General features: G+C 47.1%; 2 protein-coding genes across 5 annotated transcripts in view; one reads left to right on the top strand and one right to left on the bottom strand.

The window, feature by feature from the left end:
- Positions 1-43: 43 nt before the first annotated feature.
- On the top strand, positions 44-17,583 carry LRRC41 (leucine rich repeat containing 41). 2 transcript variants are annotated; one of them, XM_019749385.3, is made up of 10 exons: positions 44-281; positions 3,913-3,999; positions 4,666-4,736; positions 10,627-11,770; positions 14,598-14,858; positions 15,411-15,575; positions 15,670-15,768; positions 16,334-16,456; positions 16,688-16,763; positions 16,882-17,583. In XM_019749385.3, exons 1-10 carry the CDS (start codon positions 83-85, stop codon positions 17,099-17,101), a joined length of 2,445 nt encoding a protein of 814 aa, XP_019604944.1. In that variant the 5' UTR covers positions 44-82; the 3' UTR covers positions 17,102-17,583. The 2 variants fall into 2 exon arrangements, with proteins under 2 accessions (XP_019604944.1, XP_019604945.1); XM_019749386.3 differs by lacking the exon at positions 44-281 and adding an exon at positions 1,446-1,504.
- The window catches only part of RAD54L (RAD54 like), a 47,150-nt gene continuing 42,692 nt past the window's right edge, over positions 17,507-21,964 (bottom strand). For 2 of the 3 annotated variants that reach the window (XM_019749387.2, XM_074334661.2), the window contains 5 exons: positions 21,815-21,938; positions 21,367-21,445; positions 20,861-21,040; positions 18,004-18,164; positions 17,507-17,913 (listed from right to left, as the gene is read on the bottom strand). In XM_019749387.2, the coding sequence (XP_019604946.2) occupies positions 17,703-17,913; positions 18,004-18,164; positions 20,861-21,040; positions 21,367-21,445; positions 21,815-21,938 (755 nt within the window). In that variant the 3' untranslated portion in view covers positions 17,507-17,702. The remainder of the gene's footprint in view (positions 17,914-18,003; positions 18,165-20,860; positions 21,041-21,366; positions 21,446-21,814; positions 21,939-21,964) is intronic. The other variant, XM_088791118.1, reaches the window with a different exon arrangement.

Here is a 21,964-nt window from a genome sequence, read left to right as displayed (position 1 = left end):
GCTGATGAAACCGTCCTAACTGCTGACCTTTTCAAGATGGCGGTCCGCTTCTGTCACTCTCGGGCTCGCGCACCTCCCCAAGATGGCGGCGCCCGAGGCCTGGCGCGCCCGGAGTTGCTGGTTCTGTGAGGTAGCGGCGGCAACGACCATGGAGGCCACGTCCCGGGAGGCGGCGCCAGCGAAGAGCTCGGCCTCGGGCCCCAGCGCTCCCCCCGCCCTGTTCGAGCTGTGCGGGCGGGCGGTGAGCGCCCATATGGGGGTTCTGGAGAGCGGGGTGTGGGGTAAGTTGCGGGTTGAGGGGCTATCTCTGGCAACGAGCGGAGGCGGCCCAGCGGCCGGGGGGCGCGGGGGGCGAGGCCGGGAGGCCCGGGGCAAGGCCCAGCCCGGGGCACTGGAAGCCAGACCGTTGGGTCGGAGCATGAATTCCGTGACTGACCGGGCTAGGCAGAGTGAAGACCGGGACCAAACCGGCAGATAGACCCGCACAGCGGCCTGGCTGGGGGGCGCGGGGGGCGAGGCCAGGAGGCCCGGTCTGGGGCGAAGCCGGCAGGGCCCGGACAACAGCGGCTGGACTGACGGGCCGGGCTGTGGGCACCGAACTGACACTCGGGCTGGACTGGGCTGGGGAGTCTCGGATGTTGAGCGGACCCGCAAGGATGGCCCGGCAGTTTGGGGGCGGGGGCCGAGGTTGGGAGGCCCGGCCTAAGGCAAGGAGGCCAGGCCCAGGGCAACCCAACCTGACTGAGGGTGAGAGGCCTCCGGTATCTGCCTGACACACCATGGGTGCCGAGACCCCGGAGGCCAAGCTGATGGGCGAGGGTAGCGTAGTGGATTGGGAAGTGAGGGAACGGGGCTGGGAGAAAGGCCGAAAGGCTTGGGGCGCCGAGGCCTGTCTGACGGCCCGGGGCTGTAGGGAGAGAACTGACGACCGGGGCCTCGGTGCCAAACTGATTGAGCGACGGACTGACGGGCAAGGCGGGGAGCGCCGGTGGCCACTCAGATTGGCCTGAGCGCCGAGGAGAAGGGCCCGAGAGCCGGAGAAGGGAAGCGCGGAGCGGGTTGGCGATAGAAGGAGGCTAGAATGACGGACAGGCAGGAAGGGCCAAGGAGGCCCCAGGCGGGGCTACGGCCCGGGGATTCCGGACTGGGAGGGGGCGCGTCGCCGCTAGGAGGCCTTGGTCCGAGTGGGAGTGAAAGGAGGCCCCAGGCCTGAGAGCGCGGGTACCTACGGGCCCGGCTTGGGTGGAGGGCGCCCAGGCTGAGCAGCCAAGGCGGGCGGCCTGGGGCGCCGAGCTGAGGGACCAGGCAGGGCGAAATGACCAGCCTGGCTGGGGGGCCGGGGAGCACGACGGGCCGGGGCGGACCTGGTAACGGAGGACAGGGGCCTGAAGCCTGATGGGCACGAGGAGGCCTGGCTGTGGGGTGGGTACCGCTGGTCGCAGCCTGGCCGCTGACGAAAACTCGGGTCCGCCTTGTGAGGACTAATAGAGTGAAAGAGAGCAAAGTAAGGGCCTGGGTTTGGGGGGCGGGGAGGTTAGGCCTTCCCGCACAAGGAACAAGGGAGGCCTTGGGCCTGACAGACTGGTGGTGTGAGGGGGTGGGGTCCAGAGGCCAGGGCTGAAGTTGAGTGAGGAGATCACAGGCCAGGCCCAGGGCCCAGGGAAGGGGGAGGGGTAGCAGGAGAGGAGGCCCTGGGTCTTGGGGGGTGGGTGTGGGGGAGGGGTTCTAAAGACCTCAGGAGTGGTGGTGGTGTCTTTGCCAGGAGGAAGGCCCTGGTAAGGTTAGGAGTGAGAGCTTGTGGTCCTGGGATGGGGGTTTGGGTTGCACCATGAGGATGGGTGGATGTGGAGATAAGGCCCGGGAGTTTGGGGCCGTGGGTGGGGGTGGTCGGCAGGGGGGGGTTGGGACTCTGGGAATAAGCCCCAAGGCTGTGGATAGTGGTTAAGGGCGTCCAGGGATGTGGGAAGGCCCTTGGTATGGTGGGGATGGGGTATCCTGAAGACGCCCAAATGTCTTCATGTACTAGGGAAAGACTGTTAGAAAACATTCCTGATGGGGGAAAGGGATTTTGGAGGCCCTGAGCCAACAACTGAGAAGAGAAGGGTCAGGCTGACCCTTGGGGAATGGGAGAAAAGTCTCAGTGGACCTGGGCAGGGGACTCAGAAAAGTCCTGGGGTATGTGGAAGAAGGCAGAGGATCTGGGTGTGTTAGCCTGGACCTTCTCGGAGGCGAAACTTGGCTGGGAGGGAAGAGGACTGGGTGTGGAGGCCCCAAGTTGGGAAGGGGCAGTATTAAGGGTGTAGGCTGGAAAGAAGCAAGAAGAATGGAGAAAGGAAGAGGGGTGTTGGTGGATAATAGGGGATTAGAATCTCTGTGGCTCTGAGAGGGGATGGCTAAACAGAGGGGAGCAGATTGGAGAGAGAGAGAGGAGGAAGAGCTCCCATGGGCCTAGCCCAGGTAAACAGTCACACAGCAAAAGCTGAATCAAGTTAGACCAAGTAAGAGGCCTGGGGGCTAACAGCCAGGAAAGGCTTCCTGGAGGTAGTGGACTGGTTTTGCTTTGTGTAGGTAGAGAGGAGGGAAAAGTGAGTAGAGGCAGCAGGAAAGGATACAATGAGGAAACTTCAGGAGAATAGGTATGTTAGACCTTGAATGCCAGGATGTGGAGCTTGGACTTTATTGTGACTCCAATAGAGAGCCTACATTAGTGTAATAGCGTAGGGAAGTAAGTGCTTTCATTCAGCAGGTACATTGAGTACCTACTATGTACAAAGAATTGTACTAGGCTCTTCGATAGCAAAATTCAGTTATTCTACAAATAAAGATAAAAGAAAATCCTGGAATGGAAGTTTTGAAAGATTTTCCTTAGATATCGTGTATTCCAGGATCTTAGACTTATTCTTGGCTGGACAGAGATGCTATTGACAGCTTAAGAGTAATAATTGTAACATTTAGTGAGCCTATTATGGCTAAGCATGGTCTTAAAAAGGTTACAAGCATGATATCCTTTAATTTTCACAATAATGTTATGAGGTAATTATTATTATCACCATTTTAAAATTGAGGAAATTTAGGCTTAAAGATGTTATTTGCCCAAGGATTCATGATTAACTATGTAATACAATCAGGATTTCACCCAGTTTTGTACAACTCTATAGACTAAACCATTTAGCCATGATACTGTAATGCTTCTCAGTTCTTGGGAAGTCAACAAGCAGGTTTTGTTTTTAAGATATATTGAATTTAGAGTATAGAGCCTAATTATTTCCATTCTTCATAGGGAAGTACTAGTTTAGGGTATAGTGGGGGCCCAAAGGATGGAAGTGGCCAACCTGGAAGAGTGGGAAGGGAATTCAGGAAAGGCTTAATACAGGGCATGTGATACTTGAAAGATGAATGGTTGATATGCTGGAATGGCAAGAATATTTCTGGAGAGAACAGCATGACAAAGTGGATCTCATGCACAGAGGCAGAAAGCAGAGTGACATGTCAGATAAATGAATAAAAGTAGTTTAGTGTGGCTGAAGTGTAGGAGGCATAGCAGGCAGCTGGAGAAGTTAGTAGGGCCCCGATTATGAAGGACTTTTTTATCACACATATTCAATAGGACCTTTTAAATGCAGAATGGTTCATTATGCTTGGGCAGAAGTAAACTGACCAGCTCCCAAATGAGTGTATCAGTTTGTTCTGTGGGATTATCTCACCCTTGTAGATGTGTATGGCCCTGAAATTCCAACTGCCAACTAAGTAGCTGAAGATAAGTGGACCAGAGTTTGAATTAGACTTAGGTTAACTTCTACAGGTTCCATTTGTCAAATGAGAAGTCTGCCCTTCTATTTTCTTTTCCAATAGGATAAATAATGCTTGGAACCATGGAAGAAAAAAGTAAATTTTGTGTTTTGGTTTTTGTAGCCCTCCCAGGTCCAATACTTCAAAGCATCTTACCTCTGCTCAATATATATTACTTGGAGAGGATTGAGGAAACTGCCCTCAAGAAAGGTGAGTGTCTTTCTGTCTCTTTCTCAGTCAGTGATTATAAGCAAGGCATCATATGTTATTCAGGTAAATATCACACCAGATATTTGCATAGAACTTGCTTTTTAAAAAGTACCCTCACATCTACTTTCTGATTCCTCACAGTGTCCTGTGAAACACAAAGCAAGTATATGATTGCTATTATACTAATAAAAGTGAGACCACAGGCACACTACAATTGCAAATAGCAAAGCCAGACTAGAACCCAAATCTTCTGAATCTTAGTTTTTCTAGTTTAGCAAGCTGCCTCCCAAACCCAACATTGGACATGTCTGTTAAGAGCTAACATTTATCTAACTAACCCTGATGTGCCAAGCACTGTTCTAGGAAGTTTACCTGGAGAAACTTATTTAATCTTTTCAACAATTTAATGAAATAGCTATTATTAACTACATTTTACATATAAGGAAACTGAGGTACAGAAAAATAAACAACTTGCCCAAGGTCACCCAGTAAGAGTGTAGTTTGCTTATATTTAAACCTCGACAGTGTCTTTAGAGCCAGTGCTCTTTGCCACTTTGCCGTATTGCTCCTGTGAACCCAAAGAAGGACAATATTAAGAGGCTGATGATATCCTTCATTCATGGTGGCCAAGAAGCGGCCAAGTAAATGTGACATTTCTCCCTACAGGCCTCTCCACTCAGGCCATCTGGCGCCGACTATGGGATGAGCTGATGAAGACAAGGCCTTCCAGTCTGGAAGTAAGTTAAGGCACCAGGTAGAACTCTGGCCTGACTTTGCACAGTGAAAGCAAGAATAGCACACAAACATAAGTTGGGTACTGGTAAAGTACAGGGACAGGGATGGAGTGAATTTGGGAGGAGGGCTCTGATGGCTTGTCAGAAGGTACTTTACCATTGGCATTTGTCACTGACTTGCTTGCTCACCATGTTTGCATGTGACACAAAACAGGGAAAGGTAGTGATTACAATGGATGGCAGAACCTGGATTCATAGAGGTTTTGACAGGGTTGGAGCAATGGTCAAACTTAACATGAAATTTAACAGGATAAACCAACTCTTCACTTGAGTCTAGAAAATTCCAATTGCATGACCTCAGGGTAGAGAGTGGAGGGTGTCTGGCTTAGCAGCAGCTTGTATAAAAAAGATTAAGGGGTTTTAGTCAACAGTGTGCTGAAGCCACTCATATAAAGACTGTACCCTGAACTGTGTGAACTAATGTACTATAATATAGGCCGAAGGACAAGGGGAATGATAGACCTGCCTGGTTCTGCAGTGGTCAGGCTACTCCTGGAATATGGAGAAAGAAGTCAAAGCCACACCATGTGAGTCACATTTGGAAGACTGGAGATGTTTTTCCTGAAAGAGAAGACTTGGGGAACATGAACTGTCATGAAATATTTGAAGCGTTGTCTTATGAAAGAGGGATTAATAGACTTGTTCTGGGTGGAAGCTAAAGGAGGATAAATTTTTGCTAAATGGAAAGTAGAACTTTTAAACTCTGAGCTTATTAGTGATGAAACAAGCTAATTCCAGAATAATAAGCTTCCCATCTCTTAAGTGTTCAAATAGTTCCTGTATAACTACTTGACACAAGTGTACTGTAGAGGAAATTCAGTGTTGTAAGAGAGGTTAGACAAAGTGACTTTTAGGGCTCCTTTTAACCCTGAGATTCTGTTATTCATTGGTTCAGATATAACTCACCGGAGCTTTCGTTTAAGCAGAATTTCTTTTGCTGCACCATAATTAGGTTAATTAGGTAACAGGACAGATTGAATTCAATAAACATTTACTAAAACTTACCACATACCAAGTCTTATTCTAGATATTGGAAGTACAGACACAGTCCCTAATCTTGAGGAACTACCAGTTTAGTGGAGAAAACTGCAAACAGATACATCATATATGGTAGGATAAGTGATGTGATAGAGAGTAGCAAGAAGGCTGAGGGAGAAGGGAGCAAGAAAGTCTTTCCTAGGAAGGAGTATTTGAACTAGGCTTTATATGGTGAATGAGGACAAATGACAAGAAAACAAGCTCTCATCAGGAACTGGAGATTGAATTTCTGGGGACACACTGGGTTCAGTAATATTCAGCTCCATATCCTTCAGCTTTTCTACTTCCAGATCTGGACACCACCCCACCCCTGGAGTTCAGTGTGATGACACTAAGGCCCAACAAAATCCTCAGTCACTATGTACAGGAATTAGGCCTTATGAGGAAGAGAAGTGAACGCAAGAATATTAGAAAACAGTAACGGCTTCCTGCAACCTTTAAAGAAACATGAGATTGACTATCCCAATGTTTCCTAAAGTATGGTTGACTAGCTGGTGATGGAAATTATAATATCTTTCTCTTGAAGAAAGCTTTTTGTCCAACATTATCTCAAGCTTCCTGGAAAAGAATATCTATTTGTTAACTTATTTTCTTGTCTTAGAGCATTTCAGAACATTTAGGAAGCCCCAGGCTTGGTGACCTAACGGTCACCTAGACAGAGGTCCTGACTTGGAGCATATCCATTCCAGAGGGTGTCTTCTTCTGCTTCCCACTTTTGCATGACAGTAACCTTCACTTCATTCATGATTCAAAAACACTTAGTGAATGCTTATTCAGTTCCAGGTACTGTGCTAGGTTCTAGGGATACAATGATGAGCAAGGTAGACATAGTCCCTGACTGCTTATAAAGCAATAGTATTTCTGTGTAGTATTGGTATGGCAATATGGAAATGAAGGATTATTCAGAAAATGGTTCTCTAGTAATTATCCATTTGGAAAAAATAGAGCCTCACTTTACAATATACTCAGATAATTTCTATATGGATTAAAGATTAAATTGTAAAAAGTACAAGCACAAAACAACTGAAAAATGAATAAAGGTGACTGGTTATCTAATCTCAGGGTGGAGAGTGCTATTAAATGGAAAAGACCAAGTAAAAAAATAATGGACATATTTGACCATAAAAAATGCCAGTACTATAAATACAGTTTAAAAGGTACATAAACTGGGAAAGAATGTTTGCAACAACATTGGCTAAACAGGGATACAGAGAAAAGACAAAGGCGAACATCCCTGTAAAATAAAATAAAGATTTGGACAAATCACAAAATATACAAAAATCTCCAATAAAGTAAAAAATGTTCCATCTCATAAATAATAAAAAAATGGGAAAGTAAAATTGTACCTCTTATAAAGTCTTGTTTTGATTTGGTTTTGTTTTAAAAGGTAGTTGCAGGGGTGGGTAAAACTTGCATTTTAATATGCTATTGGTGGGAGCAGAAATGTTACAACTTTCTTGGGCAATCTGGTGATAATTGTCCAGAGTCTTTAAAACAATTAAATTCTTTGACTAGAATTTATAGTATATAAAAATTTAGATACTCATGAAGATTTTCAGATGTCCATTACAGCAAAGTTTAATATCAAAAAGCTAGAAATAATTTAAATATTCAATCACAGAGGAATTATTAAATATAGTACATCCATATTTTAAAAATATTAATAAAGTCATATTCTAAAAATACTTAAATACATGGTGGTAAAAATGTTTAATGAAATGGTGGTATAATGTTAAAAAAAACCCAACCTTTGAAACTTCAAAACAAATATCTAGGGGCGGCCAGTTAGCTCAGTTGGTTAGAGCACAACGTTCATAACACCAGAGTTGCCAGTTCGATCCCCGCATGGGCCAGTGTGAGCCGCGCCCTCACAGCTAGATTGAAACAACTACTGGAAAAACACACTTAAAATAAATAAAAGTTAAAAAATATATATCTAAAGCTGTTCACATATGCATATATACTCCAAAGAGTTTGTTTACACATGATTTTTAATTTATCTTTCCACAAACAATATTTCTATTAGAAAAGCAACAGTGGACAATAGTTTATGAACATTTGCAGGCTCTAACAGTTTAGTACAAGAAAATATTTAGTTCTTCATTTGTACACACACACTTCCTCCCCCACCAATGCCTCAGCTGCCACCCCTTTGTGGATAGACCAGGGATTGTGTTGGTAGGTAAATGTCATTTCACCTCTTTGGTGGTGCTTCATTTCCCCTGCTGTCACTCAAAAGGAAGTATTTAAATCACTTTTCATTGTCTGAGCTATGGTGTACAAGTCTACAAAATGAGTGGCTTGGACTAGATCTCAGGTATTTTTCAGCTTTGCAGTTGTAGCAGATTGTTCTAAAAGGTAATGATGGAACAAAATGCAGTGAACTGCTATCTGCTCATGCATGAATTCATGAGAAAAAAGCTACTGAGATAGTTGTCATAACTAACTATACATACTCATTTAGTCCTCACAACTCTATGATGTATAGTTATCTTCCCCACTTTACAGGTGAAATTTAGGCAGAAAGAGGTGCCGTGACTTGCCTAAGGTTAGTTGTGAATGGCATACCTAGGACTCACGTTGAGGCAGCCTGGCTCTGGAGTGCGTGCTCCTAATCACTGTCATATGCTCGCACCAAAGTTACCGTATCTGCAGTGTTCCCATTTCAGATATTCTCTCCCATTGTCATCATCCCATTGTCTTCAATTACCTAAAAATCCCAGTATTTAGTTATCTAAACTGCATACTCCACATACCTCATGGCCAGAAACAGCCACAGTATCTTGGTTCACATCTTCGTCCATATTTTAGACCCAGATCTATAATCATTTGACTATCTCTGTGGAGTTGAAGCCTTGCTAGGGTTACCTGCCAAGTGTTTTTCAAAGTTGTGAGCGTGGGCCAACAAATGTGTAAGAAAAGTGCTAGTGAGATAGGATTTGAAGGATTCAGGAATACCCCTCTGCTTCCATTCAAGGCTGAGTAGAGATTTAGTTGCCAGGTTATTTTTTCCTGCTCCCCTTATGACCCCACTCTGCTGCTGGTGAGAGAGGTCCTTCTCTCGTTTCCATGCATTTATCTCAAGCATGAAGTCATTCCTATTACAGCAGGCAGCCTTGAGGAAGAGTGAGGGCCAAAGGAATGACATTTTTGCCTGAGAATAGGGGCCCAGCTCCTACCAAGAACCTCAGGTATGGAGGATCACTCTGATATGAGGGAATGCATGGAGGTAGGGTAAGTACCAAGGTGACTTAGTTTAAGTTTTGGGCAACCCTCAGGCCCCCACTACCTTTACTTCAGGCTGAGTAAGTATCCACTTAACAGGTTCTGCCTCCATCATGCCCACTTCACATTGCCCGTCTCGGCTAATTAGCAGCAGCAGAAGCAACATTTTGTAATTGACAGTTTACAAAGGGCTTTAACTTACACTGCCTAATTTGATCTTCACAACAAACCTGTGAAGCAGGTTTTACAGTTGAAGAGAGGTTCAGAAAGGTCCAGAGTACAGTGGCAGAGCTGGCACCTGTATCAAAGTCAGCAGACTTTCTACTGTACCTTAGAAGAGAATGGGGACTTAGGGAAGTCTTTGTTTCAGTCTGCCCTTTGGGGGCAGATAGAAGTTATTCCTAACCTCTAATATACATCAAATTTTGGGGGGGATGGTTTTAAAAAATTATGCATGGACCTTATCTCAGATGTAACAATGTCCAAGTCTGGGTACCTGGCTCATTAATTTTGGAAAACCCCACAGTAAATTCTGATGTGCATCCAAGCTTCAAAATCACTTGCACTCTTCTAAATGTATCAGGATAGTCTGATAAAGTCTTATCCATCAAAGCAAATAACTACTGCCTTGAAAACAAAGGAATCTTAAGATTTGGTCCCTGCTGTCCAGGAATTTCTAATCTGGTTGGGATACGACATGTACACGGGCAGAGACTCAACACCATGAGGCATGTCTACCAAAATCCAAGACCTGAGTAGTCCCAACAAGAGGCGGGGACAAAGGAAGACTAACAGCCTGAAGGAATGAAATTTTAGTAGGTCCTTTCAGGAAGTCTATTTGGTTTGGCAATGGAGAGCATTTTGGGCAGATGTAAGAAAGGACAAGGCGGGTTTGGGTCAGTGACCAATTTAGCCAGAGCAAAGCATTCATTGAAGGAGATGCAGGGAATAAAGCTTCTCAGGTAGGCAGAGGTCATATTGTGGAGGGCTTTCCCTGCCAGGCTAAAGCTTCAAATTAGGCAGTGGAAAGACATCGGGGGGGGGGGGGGTGTTAAAGCAGAATAATGTAATCAGAGGTGTTTTATAAAGATAAATCCAGTGGACTTGTGCAAAAGTTTGGGAAGGGGAAAAGAGGACAGGGAGAGTAATCAGGAAGCTAATGAAGTAGTCAGGTGTGAGGTGATAAGGTTTCTGAACAAACGTGGTAGTGTAAGAATGGAAAGTTGGGGTCAAGTTCTACAAACATGGAAGAAGTTACAGGATTGAGTGTTTCACTTGAGGCACGAGAGCAAACTGGTCTCTGGAACCACATTTCCTGGGTTCAAATCTTGATTCTCCCGCTTACCTGTGTAACCACAGGCAATAACAAACTTTGTACCTTGGTTTTCTTACCTGTAGAATGGGGCTAATAGTAACACATGCCTCAATAATACGAGGGTTACATGAATTTGTGTAAATTTAGAATGTTGCCTGGCACAGTAAATAGCTATTGGAAGGAAGGAAACGGATGATGATGGCTCCATGGGTTGCACTTAGCATCACAGCTGTCTGGCATGTTCTCTGCTTTCAGAGTGTGACCTGTTGGCGAGCCAAGTTTATGGAGGCCTTTTTTTCCCATGTTCTACGTGGGACCATCGATGTGTCTTCTGACAGGCGTCTTTGTGACCAGCGCTTCTCGCCTCTTCTGCATAGCTCCCGCCATGTCCGGCAGCTCACCATCTGCAACATGCTGCAGGGTGCAACGGAGCTGGTGGCAGAGCCCAACCGCAGGGTCCTGGAGACCCTGGCCAGTTCCCTGCACACCCTCAAGTTCCGACACCTGCTGTTCTCTGATGTGGCTGCTCAGCAGTCACTCCGACAGCTGTTGCATCAGCTTATTCATCATGGGGCTGTCAGCCAGGTGTCCCTATACTCCTGGCCTGTGCCTGAGTCAGCCCTTTTCATCCTAATCCTGACCATGAGTGCTGGCTTCTGGCAGCCAGGCCCTGGTGGCCCGCCCTGCCGCCTCTGTGGAGAGGCGTCCCGAGGCCGGGCCCCATCCCGAGATGAAGGGTCCCTCCTGCTGGGCTCACGCAGGCCCCGCCGGGATGCTGCTGAGCGATGTGCTGCAGCCCTGATGGCTTCCCGGCGGAAGAACGAAGCTAAGCAGACAGCCAGAGCTGCACCTGCCACTCGGGTTACCCGCAGGAGCGCACAGGAGAGCCTGAGAGCAGGCGGGATAGACCCTAAAAGGGAGCTGCACCCTCCAGCCACCTCCCATGAGGCTCCTAGTACCAAGCAGCCACGCTCTGCTCCAGCCACCACCTCCTCTGCCTCTCCCTCCTCTTCCACATCCTCATCCAAACGGGCTCCAGCTAGCTCAGCCCCACAGCCTAAGCCCCTAAAGCGTTTTAAGCGAGCTGCAGGGAAGAAGGGTGCTCGCACTCGTCAGGGGTCTGGTGCAGAGTCTGAAGACCTGTATGACTTTGTTTTCATTGTGGCTGGTGAGAAGGAGGATGGGGAAGAGATGGAGATCGGGGAAGTGGCTTGTGGAGCTTTGGATGGATCAGATCCCAGCTGCCTGGGGCTTCCAGCACTGGAAGCCTCCCAACGATTCCGTAGCATTTCCACCTTGGAGCTATTCACAGTTCCACTCTCCACAGAGGCGGCTCTGACACTGTGCCACCTGCTGAGCTCCTGGGTGTCACTGGAGAGCCTCACACTATCCTATAATGGTGAGTGCCCTAGAGGGGCAGGGGTTGTGTCTCCCAGAAGCACCAGCTGTATGCCCAATCCTGTGAAAGGGAACGGTATAATCAGGAAGCTGGAGACGTGGCCCGGCCTGCCTCCCTGTGAGGTAGAAGGCACACACATGTAGTGGCAGGCTGTCGGTGATAGGGAAGAGGAACGTGAGGTCTACAGGCTTGATTTATAGTTAAAAGCCCGGGTTCCTGAGGGGCAGTGAGGACCTGAAGAATGAGTACATTTTAGATATGGTAGGCAATCCAAGGGCAGGTGGGAATATAGCATGTGCAAACCCGCCAGGGCTGAGAATGGATCACACCAGTCATATATCAAAACTGCTGTACAGACAAGGAGGTGGGGGGCATATTTTATCAGAACAGCAACCTGCAAAGCAGTTCTCTCCTCCTGGCTGTGTCCAGCTAGCCAAACTTCAACTCTGGCTAAATCCAGCAATCTGCCTAGGTTGCACAGCACTGCTAGACATCACACAACTGTGCAGATGGGTGCTACTATACATAATAATCAACCTTAGACAAATCCTGTTTGCAATGTCAGCTCCCATTCCTCCTCTACCACTTCCAAACCCTTCCCCCTTTTCCTCTCAGCAGATAACCTGACCTCCTACTTCACAGAAAATAGAAGCCATCACACATGAACTACTTCAATTTACTGTTAACTATTCTATAAGCTCCTGTAGCTGCTTTCATCCTTTCCTCCTTTGCCAGTGGAAGAGATCACTGTCCTATCTAAGGCTAATTCTCCCTGTGCTCTGGACCCATACCCTCACCTTAGGAAAGCTTGTTTTTTAAATGTCCTAGTAATAATAGCTAACTTGTATATACTGCTTAGTATGTGTCTGGCATATTTTAAGTATTCTCATTAACTAACTTAATCCTTACAACCCTGAGGTCAAGTGACTTGCCCAGGATAACCTAGCTAGTAAATTATAGAGCCAGGATTCAAACTCAGGCAACCTGGCTCCAGAATCCATGCTTTTAAACCACTTAATGCTGCCTCCTTTCTTGCTCCCTATTTAAACATTAAATCAGGTATTCACCAAAATCTACCACCACCACCTCTCTATTCCATTAACTACTGTCCCATTCTCTCCTGCCCTTCACAACCTTGAGTCATGTTATCTCCTCTTGCAGCGCACTCCAGCGCTTCTTACATCCCCACTGCTATGAAGACCTACGTCACCAAAGTTCAATATATACTTTTCAGTCCTCATATGAGTTCTTTGCTATTCACGTTTTCATGAAGTACTCTCATTTCCACTTTCTTAAAATCTGATTTTTTCCCCCTCCTCCCTCTCTGGACACTACTCTTAATGTTGAGTTCCTCAGAGCTCTCCAGCTTTACACACTTGTTGGACAGTTTTGTCCATTCCCTTGGTTTCAGAAGGCAAGTATACTGAAGACTCCCCATTCTATGACATTAGCCCAGATCTTTCTCCTAAACTCCAGACCCATTTATCCAGCTGATTACTAGATACCATAGCACCACTTCATAAACCAGAAGCTCCCCAACCTGAACGTATCTTCTTCCTTTTATACATTGCTCCTTCTGTTCTCAATGACATCACAGGTGACTCCGTTGCCCAGAAGAAAACTTGATTCTTTCTCTTACCCATATATTTGGTTACCAGTTCCTATGTTTCCCACCTGTCTCTCAAATTCATTTATTTCTTCATCTCCACATCCTTAATTCAGGCCACCATCACTTCTCATCCAGATTGATCATTTTGACAGTTCCTCCCGACTCCATACTCACCATACAATCCATTGTTTACACTGTAACCCAAGAATGTTTTCATAAATGCAAGTGTCATTCATTCATTTAAAAACCCTTCAATGGTTTCATCACTATATGTCTTAATTTTACTTACAGGGTCATTTATGTTCTCACACCTCCTTACCTCTGTAGTTGTATATTGAACACTCTACCCGTTAAAACTATACACCTGCTACTTTGAACATTTTTCAGTTCTTGGAACCTGTCACTCTTTCTCCTTCAGGCCTTTATATATACCAGGTTCTCTCTGCCACTTTTATCCCTTCTTTTAGCCCGTCTCCTTTATGTTCTTTAGGACTCATCTGGAAAACCTGCATTGACTTAAGCTGAACTGGCTGTTAAGTACCCACCCATCCTTTGTACTTCCACAGTACTCTACTTCCCAAGTTCCCAATCACACATTTTTTTTATCAGCCTATACAGTCAGGAACACGATCTGCTGCTCACCACTGTGTAGCAGGAAAACCTAGTTAGATTGCTGGGTAAGGTTTAGTTGAATGAATAAACAGGAGCCTGCTCAGTCCAAGGGGAGATAAGGGAACAGGTCCCAAGGAATTATTTGCTTTGTGGCATTAACCAACTGCCCCCTAACCATAACCCCTTCTGTGGGATGTGGTTATCCTTTTCTGACCCATATCTATCCAGTGAATCTTTTAAGGTATTCCATTGGGTCATTGTCACTCTCCTCCTTAGTTTACAGCTGTTCCCCAGGACCTATAGGAAAAGTCCAGAGACCTCTGCTGCTGTCTGGGCTTATCCAGCTGCCAGCTACATGCTGCCCCCCACATCCTGTCTTGTTCTGTGACTCTGCCCTGACTGATGCTTGAGGGCATGGCCTAGTACAGTAGACATCAGTTTTCTGGTTACCTGAGGAAAAAGCAAGACAATGGATGAAAAGTTGAGAAAATGGTTTTAAATAATCTGATCCAAAGCTTGAGATTTTATAGTTATCATTAGAAATATTTGCAGTTGTCTCTGCACGTTACCCTGCTGACACTCCCAAATCACTCTTTCCTGCCGTAGGCCTGGGCTCTAACATCTTCCGCCTCCTGGACAGCCTGCGGGCCTTGTCCGGCCAGGCTGGATGCCGCCTCCGTGCCCTGCATCTCAGTGACCTGTTCTCACCACTGCCCATCCTGGAGCTGACACGTGCCATTGTGCGAGCCCTGCCCCTGCTGCGGGTCCTCTCTATTCGTGTTGACCACCCCAGCCAAAGGGACAACCCTGCTGTGCCAGGGAATGCAGGGCCCCCTAGCCACATCATTGGGGATGAAGACATACCAGGTGAAGCACTGTATGCATGTGTGTGTCTACACAAATATGCAAGTACAATTGTGTGAGGAAGGCAGAAAGATCTCTAATTCAGGCCTGCCACCACTCATTCCTGGCTTATCTGGAATCTGTTCCCTCTTTAGCCTGCTCTTCTTAAAGATAACCATGGGCCCAGACAGGGCCCAGACAACAAACCCAGTAGGGAGTGACCATGGCATTATCAGTCTCCAGAAAAGAGGTCTGAACCAAGAACACAACTGTGAGACTAGATTAGGTCCCCCTGCTATGTTCCCTTAGTCCCTGTATGTCTCCTATCCCACCACTCTGCATACTCATATTTGCTTGTCTGAGTAGTCTAGTCTTCCTGGACTAAAAGCACCGTAAAGCTAAGGACTAAATTTTATATTTAATGCTTTATTCCCAGAATGTAGAAGAGTGCCTAGCCATATGGTATGCACTGATGGACAAGTAGACATATAAATGAATTTTTAGTGAATCCCTTAAGGCAGGATGGGGGTGAAGTAGAGATTACCAGCTGGAATCTACTCTCCCTACCATGTCCAGAAAACTGCCTGGAACAGTTGGAGATGGGATTTCCACGAGGAGCCCAGCCAGCCCCACTGCTCTGCTCTGTACTGAAGGCCTCAGGTTCTCTGCAGCAGCTGTCCCTGGATAGCGCCACCTTTGCCTCTCCCCAGGATTTTGGACTTGTGTTGCAGACACTCAAAGGTAAGACCCAGCTAGAATGGTAAAAGGAGGGTAGGAGGGGACCTTGCATTGTTCTTTGGAAAAACTAAGGCCCATGGCCTCTGCCCCCATCCAGAGTACAATATAGCCCTGAAGAGGCTGAGCTTCCACGACATGAATCTGGCTGACTGTCAGAGCGAGGTGCTCTTTTTGCTACAGAATCTGACTCTTCAAGGTAAGTTCTTTATCCAGAACCTGGGGCATTCCTGAGGACTCACTGTGGCTCTGCACTGTCTCACTGAGTGAGCCACTGTTCGTTTTTTGTTATTGTTGGCTTTATGTCCTCAACTATAAAAGTTATAGAAACTGCATGACCTTCTTTCTATAAGGTCCCAAACTCAACTCCTCCTCCACTATACATGGGAAATAACTCCCTTTTAGAGTGCCTAACCCAAGTTTTTAATCTTTTAGTGGCTGATAGAAATGATGGTAGTAGAGAGGAATAACTGTGCCCTCATAGACGTGTCTCTAATTCCCATCGTTGCATAGAGGGCAGTCAATGGATGAGGGAAAGAAGTGAATGTCCATGCAGAGACTCTCCCTACAGTGAACATCTAGGCTCAATCTCTGGTTTAAAACTACCGATTTAGTTTTAGACTTAGTTGGGGTCTTGGACAAATTCCTTTCTCTTTTGGGGCCTCTATAAAATGTTCACACCCCTTGCTAAGTCCAACTGGGGCAGGAGGGGCAGCACCAGTTCTAATGCAGCCATCAGAATTTTTTCCAATTTCTCTTGACAGAAATTACCTTCTCCTTCTGCCGTCTGTTTGAGAAGCGCCCGGCCCAATTTCTGCCTGAGATGGTTGCTGCTATGAAGGGCAACTCCACATTGAAGGGCCTCCGGCTGCCAGGGAACCGCCTGGGTGGGGGCAGGGCCCTGGGAATGGAGAGGGAGAGGGGGAAGGAGCCAAACCCTTGACCTAGAAACCCAGTGGATAAAGGCACAGACCTCTTCACTGGGGACTTGGGGGTTAGAATATAGTTGTGTGCTGGCACTTCAGGAGGTGGGGCTTTTCCCCAGCCAGAATTAGGCTGGAATACCCTGTTCCCTGTTTGTGGGTGGAGGTTACCGACATTTCTCCCCTTCTCCCCAGGGAATGCTGGCCTGCTGGCCCTGGCAGATGTTTTCTCAGAGGATTCATCCTCCTCTCTGTGTCAGCTGGACATCAGGTATACATTGTGGGGGTTGGGGGAGCAGGGAGGGAGGGGGGACAAGGGATAGACCTACAGGGACATAGACCAAGGATTAGTTGCTTCGTGAGTGTCTAATTCATCTCATCCCTACCAGTTCCAATTGCATCAAGCCAGATGGGCTTCTGGAGTTCGCCAAGCGGCTGGAGCGCTGGGGCCGTGGAGCCTTTGGTCACCTGCGCCTCTTCCAGAACTGGCTGGACCAGGACGCAGTCACAGCCAGGGAAGCCATCCGGCGGCTCCGGGCCACCTGCCACGTGGTTAGTGACTCGTGGGACTCATCCCAGGCCTTCGCAGATTATGTCAGCACCATGTGATGGGGCCCACGCCTCACAGGCCCATGCTCAGTACCGTCAGCTTGCAGGGGCTGAGGCATGGGCTGCCCAGAACTCCCAACTCCCCATTCTATCTTTCTCTTTCTGCCACCTTTTTTTCTCTGTTTTCCTTCTTCCCTTGCACTGAGGTTCTGGAGGCCTTGATGGGACCCAGCAAAGGCATTCCCAGACTGGGTTTAGAGCCTTTGGGCCCCTTACTCAGTAACCTGGGAACCCTGGGCCAGGAGGTTGCAGTGGTCATCAGTCATTCAGGACAGCTCCCCTCCGCCTGCTCCAGGGTTCCTCCATTCCTGCCGCAAGCAGGTACCCAAGCTTTAGAGAAGTACAGGAGTGCCCACTACCAGGCCTCTTCCCTGCTGGGCTCACCATGCTGCTCCCAGGCCTCAGTCCCTTTCATACCTTTATTCCTTTCTTTTTTTAACCAAAAAAGTTTTTCTTATAAAATAAATTTTGGGCAAACATCATGCAGCCCTTCTTGATGATTTTTTCTCCCAGAGAACAAAATTCAGCAGGGACCTATGGAGCAGGGAGCCCCTGTGCCCTGTCTCCTTCCTCTAACAGCTATACCCAGACCAGCTGGTTATCAGCGGAGGCCCCGCTGCTCCTCATGGGAACACTGGTGGAAGACGAAGGTGATGGCAGTGGTGGCAGCATCCCAGGCAGCCTGCAGTACCTCATCCCGGAGCCCCCGCTTATCAGTGCTATGGTTCCATTGAGCCAGGTCTGAGGTGCAGTCAGAACCATCGGGGGGTGGCCTGACCTGGTGGTTGTTGACACAGCGGCGGCAGCGCAACCTGAGGGCAGAGCACAGAGCTGTGGTCACCATACATCCCATGCTGTGCAGGGACTTCAGAGATAATGGCTAGCGAGGGCACTCTACCCACCTGTCGTGTGTGTCACTGAGGCTCGCCCCATCCAGGGTAAACAGCTCCTTCAGCTCGCCCAGAGAGAAGTGCCGCTGCACGTCCTGCTCATCCACCACACAGCTACTCAGGGCCTTCTTGTGGCTCTGACGCTGGAAGATCTTCTCCTCAATGGTTCCTGCCTGGAGGAGGTGGGGATCAGGGATGCAAGGCTAAGGCATCCCTGTACACAGGGGACAGGAAAACCCGGGGACTGAAACTATAGCCACCACCCAAGAGAAAGGGATATAAATGAAAAAAGTCCTGCAGCAATCCCTCTGCTCAGCTGAGTCCATTTCCTAGTCTGTCTCATGGGAACATGACTTCTACATGTCTGCCCACCCAGGATATTTTCTGTACCAAGGGTTTTCAGAGCCTGGCTAAATTCCTTCAGGGTAAGCTGAGGTTTGTCTGCAGCAGCTTCACTATGTTTTCCACACCAAGGCTGAGTCTCACTCACTCAATAACTATCATTTTTTGGGTATCCTAGGCAGGTCTTGTGCTAACACTAGGATATAAAGAAGAATCAAATAGGATCCCTATTCTTGAACTCATAGACTAGTAGGAGAGGCAGACATATAAACAAATTGGTACAATAACAGAAATCTGTATAGAACACCCAGGAGCCCACAAGAGGGATGGTTGAATGAAATAATGTTGAAAAGCTTAATGATCCTTGCGCTGTCTTAAAAAAAAATGAAGATGGTTTACAAGGAAAGAGAGAAGGGAAGACATTCCCAGCACAGGAACAAAGGAATAAGCCTGGCCTACCAGAGGACTGTGAGGAGTTCAGCCTGTCTAGAGAATGGCAGAAGTGTGAGAAGAGCTGAGACTGAAAAGGCAGCAAAGGCCATATTGGAGAAACTTGGATGCCAGGCTGAAGAGCTTGACCTTGTCCAGGAAGTGATGAAAAGCAAAATCAGAATTTTTGGAAAGCTCATTCTGGAAGCAATATGTGAAGAATAGGTTAGGATAAGACTAATGGTAAAGAATTAGGAAGCTGCTGTAATATCCAAGTGAGTGACTACTGTGACTTCAGCATGGTATGGAGAGGAAGGTTAGGTTAAGGAAATTTCAAAAAGGTGAAATCAATGGTGGTTAGGAGACAGACTGGTCAAGTAGGATGATGCCCCAGATTTGGGTTGGGTGGATAGTAGAGCCATTAAATGACAAAATTCAGAAGGGGAACAAGTTTAGTCATAAGATATTTAAGTAGAAATGTACAGCAGGTGATGGATATAGAGGTCTAGAACTCAAGTAAGAGATCAGGGCTAAAAATTTTGTTAGAAACTTCAATGAGCATATATAATCACAGAGCTAGGAAAACCAGAGTGGAGTTTCCAAAGAGAAGAGATTAGTAGTCAATAATGTAAGACACAAAGAGGAGAAAATAAAAAGTTACTTGTTTTGGCAATTAGGAAGCCAATAATAGTACATTCAAAAGCAGGTTCAGTAGCATAAGTGGTCTGATGAGTGAGTAGAAAATGAGATGAAGTTAATCTGTAGGCTTTGGAAAAATTTGATAGTGAATGAATGGGAAGTAACCCAAGGTTGTGGCTACAATAAGAGTGAGCTGCGAAATTGTTTTCAAGATGAGAGCTACCCCAGGATGTTTACAGACTTCAGGGAATAAATGAGACATTAATCAACTTGGGAAGGGGTCCAGAGCAGAGCTGGACCCCTTCCTCAAGCAGAAAGGAAGAGAATGATCTTCCTCTGAGATGGGAAGGGAAGAGCTGGTGTAGAGATTTACGAAAGGAAGGGAGGGAAGAGAATTGAAGCCTGGTAACTTACGTTTTTTTCTGAAGAGTGGAAGGACAAGGTCTCTAAAGAGAGAGACAGGGTTAGGAAGGCAACGCGAGGGAACTGGTGAAGGCTTGAAATAGCTGTTGAAGAAAATGAGATATAGCCCAGCCCAAAATGGTGAACATGAATTTGTGGTCGTGCCAGTCTGTAAATGCCAATTTTACCTAGTGTAGAAGCTGAGAACAGCTGTAATAATCCAAGTGGAGTAGGTATTAGGGAACGAGTGGCTGAAAGAATGTACAGTGAGGATCAGGCTGAACAGTAAAGGAAGTCAAGCCAGATTTGGGGGGTGGGGGTACTAGGAACGTTAGGTTGAAGCTGATGTAGGAGGTATGAGAAAGGATAGTGATAGCTATTACTAATGATAGCTATTAAAGTTTTGGGTACTGTTCAAGTTCCACAGTGTAGCCTTGCAAGTAATTACAAAAGGGGAGTTAAAATAGGGGCAGGTCATTAGGAGGTCAAGGAAACACGAAAGTCAGAGCGCTGGGTAACTGCATGGCCCTTGAAGTCCACAGGATGATAGCTGGATTTGGGGAAGAAATGAAGACTGAGCTGGTGTCCAATGTCATCAATGAATTAGGAGAAGAGCAGGAGGTAGATGACTAACAAGAAAAAGAGGGTATCAAGTCAGACAACATGAGCTTCAAAAGAGGAACTGCAGGCTGCATGGTCTGTGATCACAGAGAACCTGGAGTATGCCAATACCACTTCTTAGCACCATGGGACATGGAGTATGAGAAGACTACAAGGCAAGTAGCACAGTAAAAATCAGGTATTAAGGAAAGCAGAAAAGGAGGAGGCCACAGGGAAGTTTGTTAACTATTGAACAGACATCCAGAAGGCATTGTAAGAAGGGTTTGAAGGAACGGGGTGGAGAGAACAGAAGAATAAAAGGCTCCAGGGTAAGCCCATACCCTGGCCACTGCTAGAGGCAGAGGGGCCAAAGAGAGACACAGGAGACAACCCAAGATGGTCCTGAAGGTCTTGTTCTATGACCCACCCCTACTCTGACCACTACCACCATGCTTACAGACAGCAGGCGGTAGATATAGCAGGTCTTCTTTTGACCATCACGCCAGACCCGGGCCATGGCTTGTTCATCATTAGCCGGATTCCAGTCAGGGTCAAACATGACCAGTCGGTTAGCCCCAATGAGATTGAGGCCACAGCCCCCAGCTTTGCTGCTCAGCATAAAGACAAACTCAGGGCTCTGGAAAGAGGAAACAGGAGAAAAATAAGCTCTTGCAGGCTGAACGTGAATCCTACTCAGCCCTGCCAGCTGTTCTCTCTCACACATCAGTATATTCTTACACTCAGACCAACTGTGAGGACCACCAATTTGTTGCATTACCAGCCAACTTCCCAGCCCACAGTCAGTTCCCAGCCCAGCCATTAACAACCAGCCTAACCCTATCACAGCCACCGAAAAAAATAATCCAGGAAGACCCTAGAGGAGAGCCCCCTTATAGCTTTTCAGTCAACACTTAATTCTGATGTTACTGCACTGGTGGGGTGGGAACAGGGCTGTGCATTTACCAATGGATTATTGAAGCGCTCCACAACCTTCGCTCGCTTCTTAATGGACATTGTACCATCCAAGCGGACATACAAGTACCTAGAGAGGAACCCAAAGATTAAAACCCAAGAAGGAAGCAGAGCCCTTGGAGGCAGAGCTACTGCAGGGACTGAACTAGAATACATTCTTGAGGCTGTTCATGCACAGCCTGAGGCCCCACACTCCCAAAGGGATGGACAGGGAGCTAGGGGCCAGGACTGTCCTATGGCAGCACCTGAAGGATATGGGGCTATTCCGCTTGGAGATGAAACTAGGACCATAACAGCAATAAGGAAATAGATAAATATCTTTTAGGAAGTGCCTCTTGCACCTACATTTTGGCCCATATCCACCATCAGAACACCTACTCTTCCTAGGGGGACAAGCGGGGAGGCACCCTTTCGGCAGCCTAGTTACGTTCTTCCCTACCTTCGGGCTCGGCAGAGCTTTTCAAAAAGGTCCAATGTCTGGGTGTAATTGGACACCAGCACTACTTTGTCACTGCTGCGGCTTCGGGTCACTGCCAGAAGGTAATCAAGGACCAGCATCTTACCTGGGGAGATCAGCAACCATTAGGCC

The sequence above is a fragment of the Rhinolophus sinicus genome, chromosome 14 (genome assembly GCF_057876585.1).
Source record: "Rhinolophus sinicus isolate RSI-liver-muscle chromosome 14, RSI-T2T, whole genome shotgun sequence".
NCBI classification, from domain to species: Eukaryota; Metazoa; Chordata; class Mammalia; order Chiroptera; family Rhinolophidae; genus Rhinolophus; species Rhinolophus sinicus.
The sequence above is the reverse complement of the archived record's forward strand: the minus strand, read 5'-3'. Positions and strand labels throughout refer to the sequence as shown.

Excerpts from the sequence above, each read along its gene's own strand:
- LRRC41 (XM_019749385.3), top strand. The coding sequence starts at position 83 with ATGGCGGCGCCCGAGGCCTGGCGCGCCCGGAGTTGCTGGTTCTGTGAG. Across the intron at positions 16,457-16,687 it reads GCTGCCAGGGAACCGCCTGG|GGAATGCTGGCCTGCTGGCC; the intron begins GTGGGGGCAGGG and ends CCTTCTCCCCAG. Across the intron at positions 16,764-16,881 it reads CTGTGTCAGCTGGACATCAG|TTCCAATTGCATCAAGCCAG; the intron begins GTATACATTGTG and ends CATCCCTACCAG.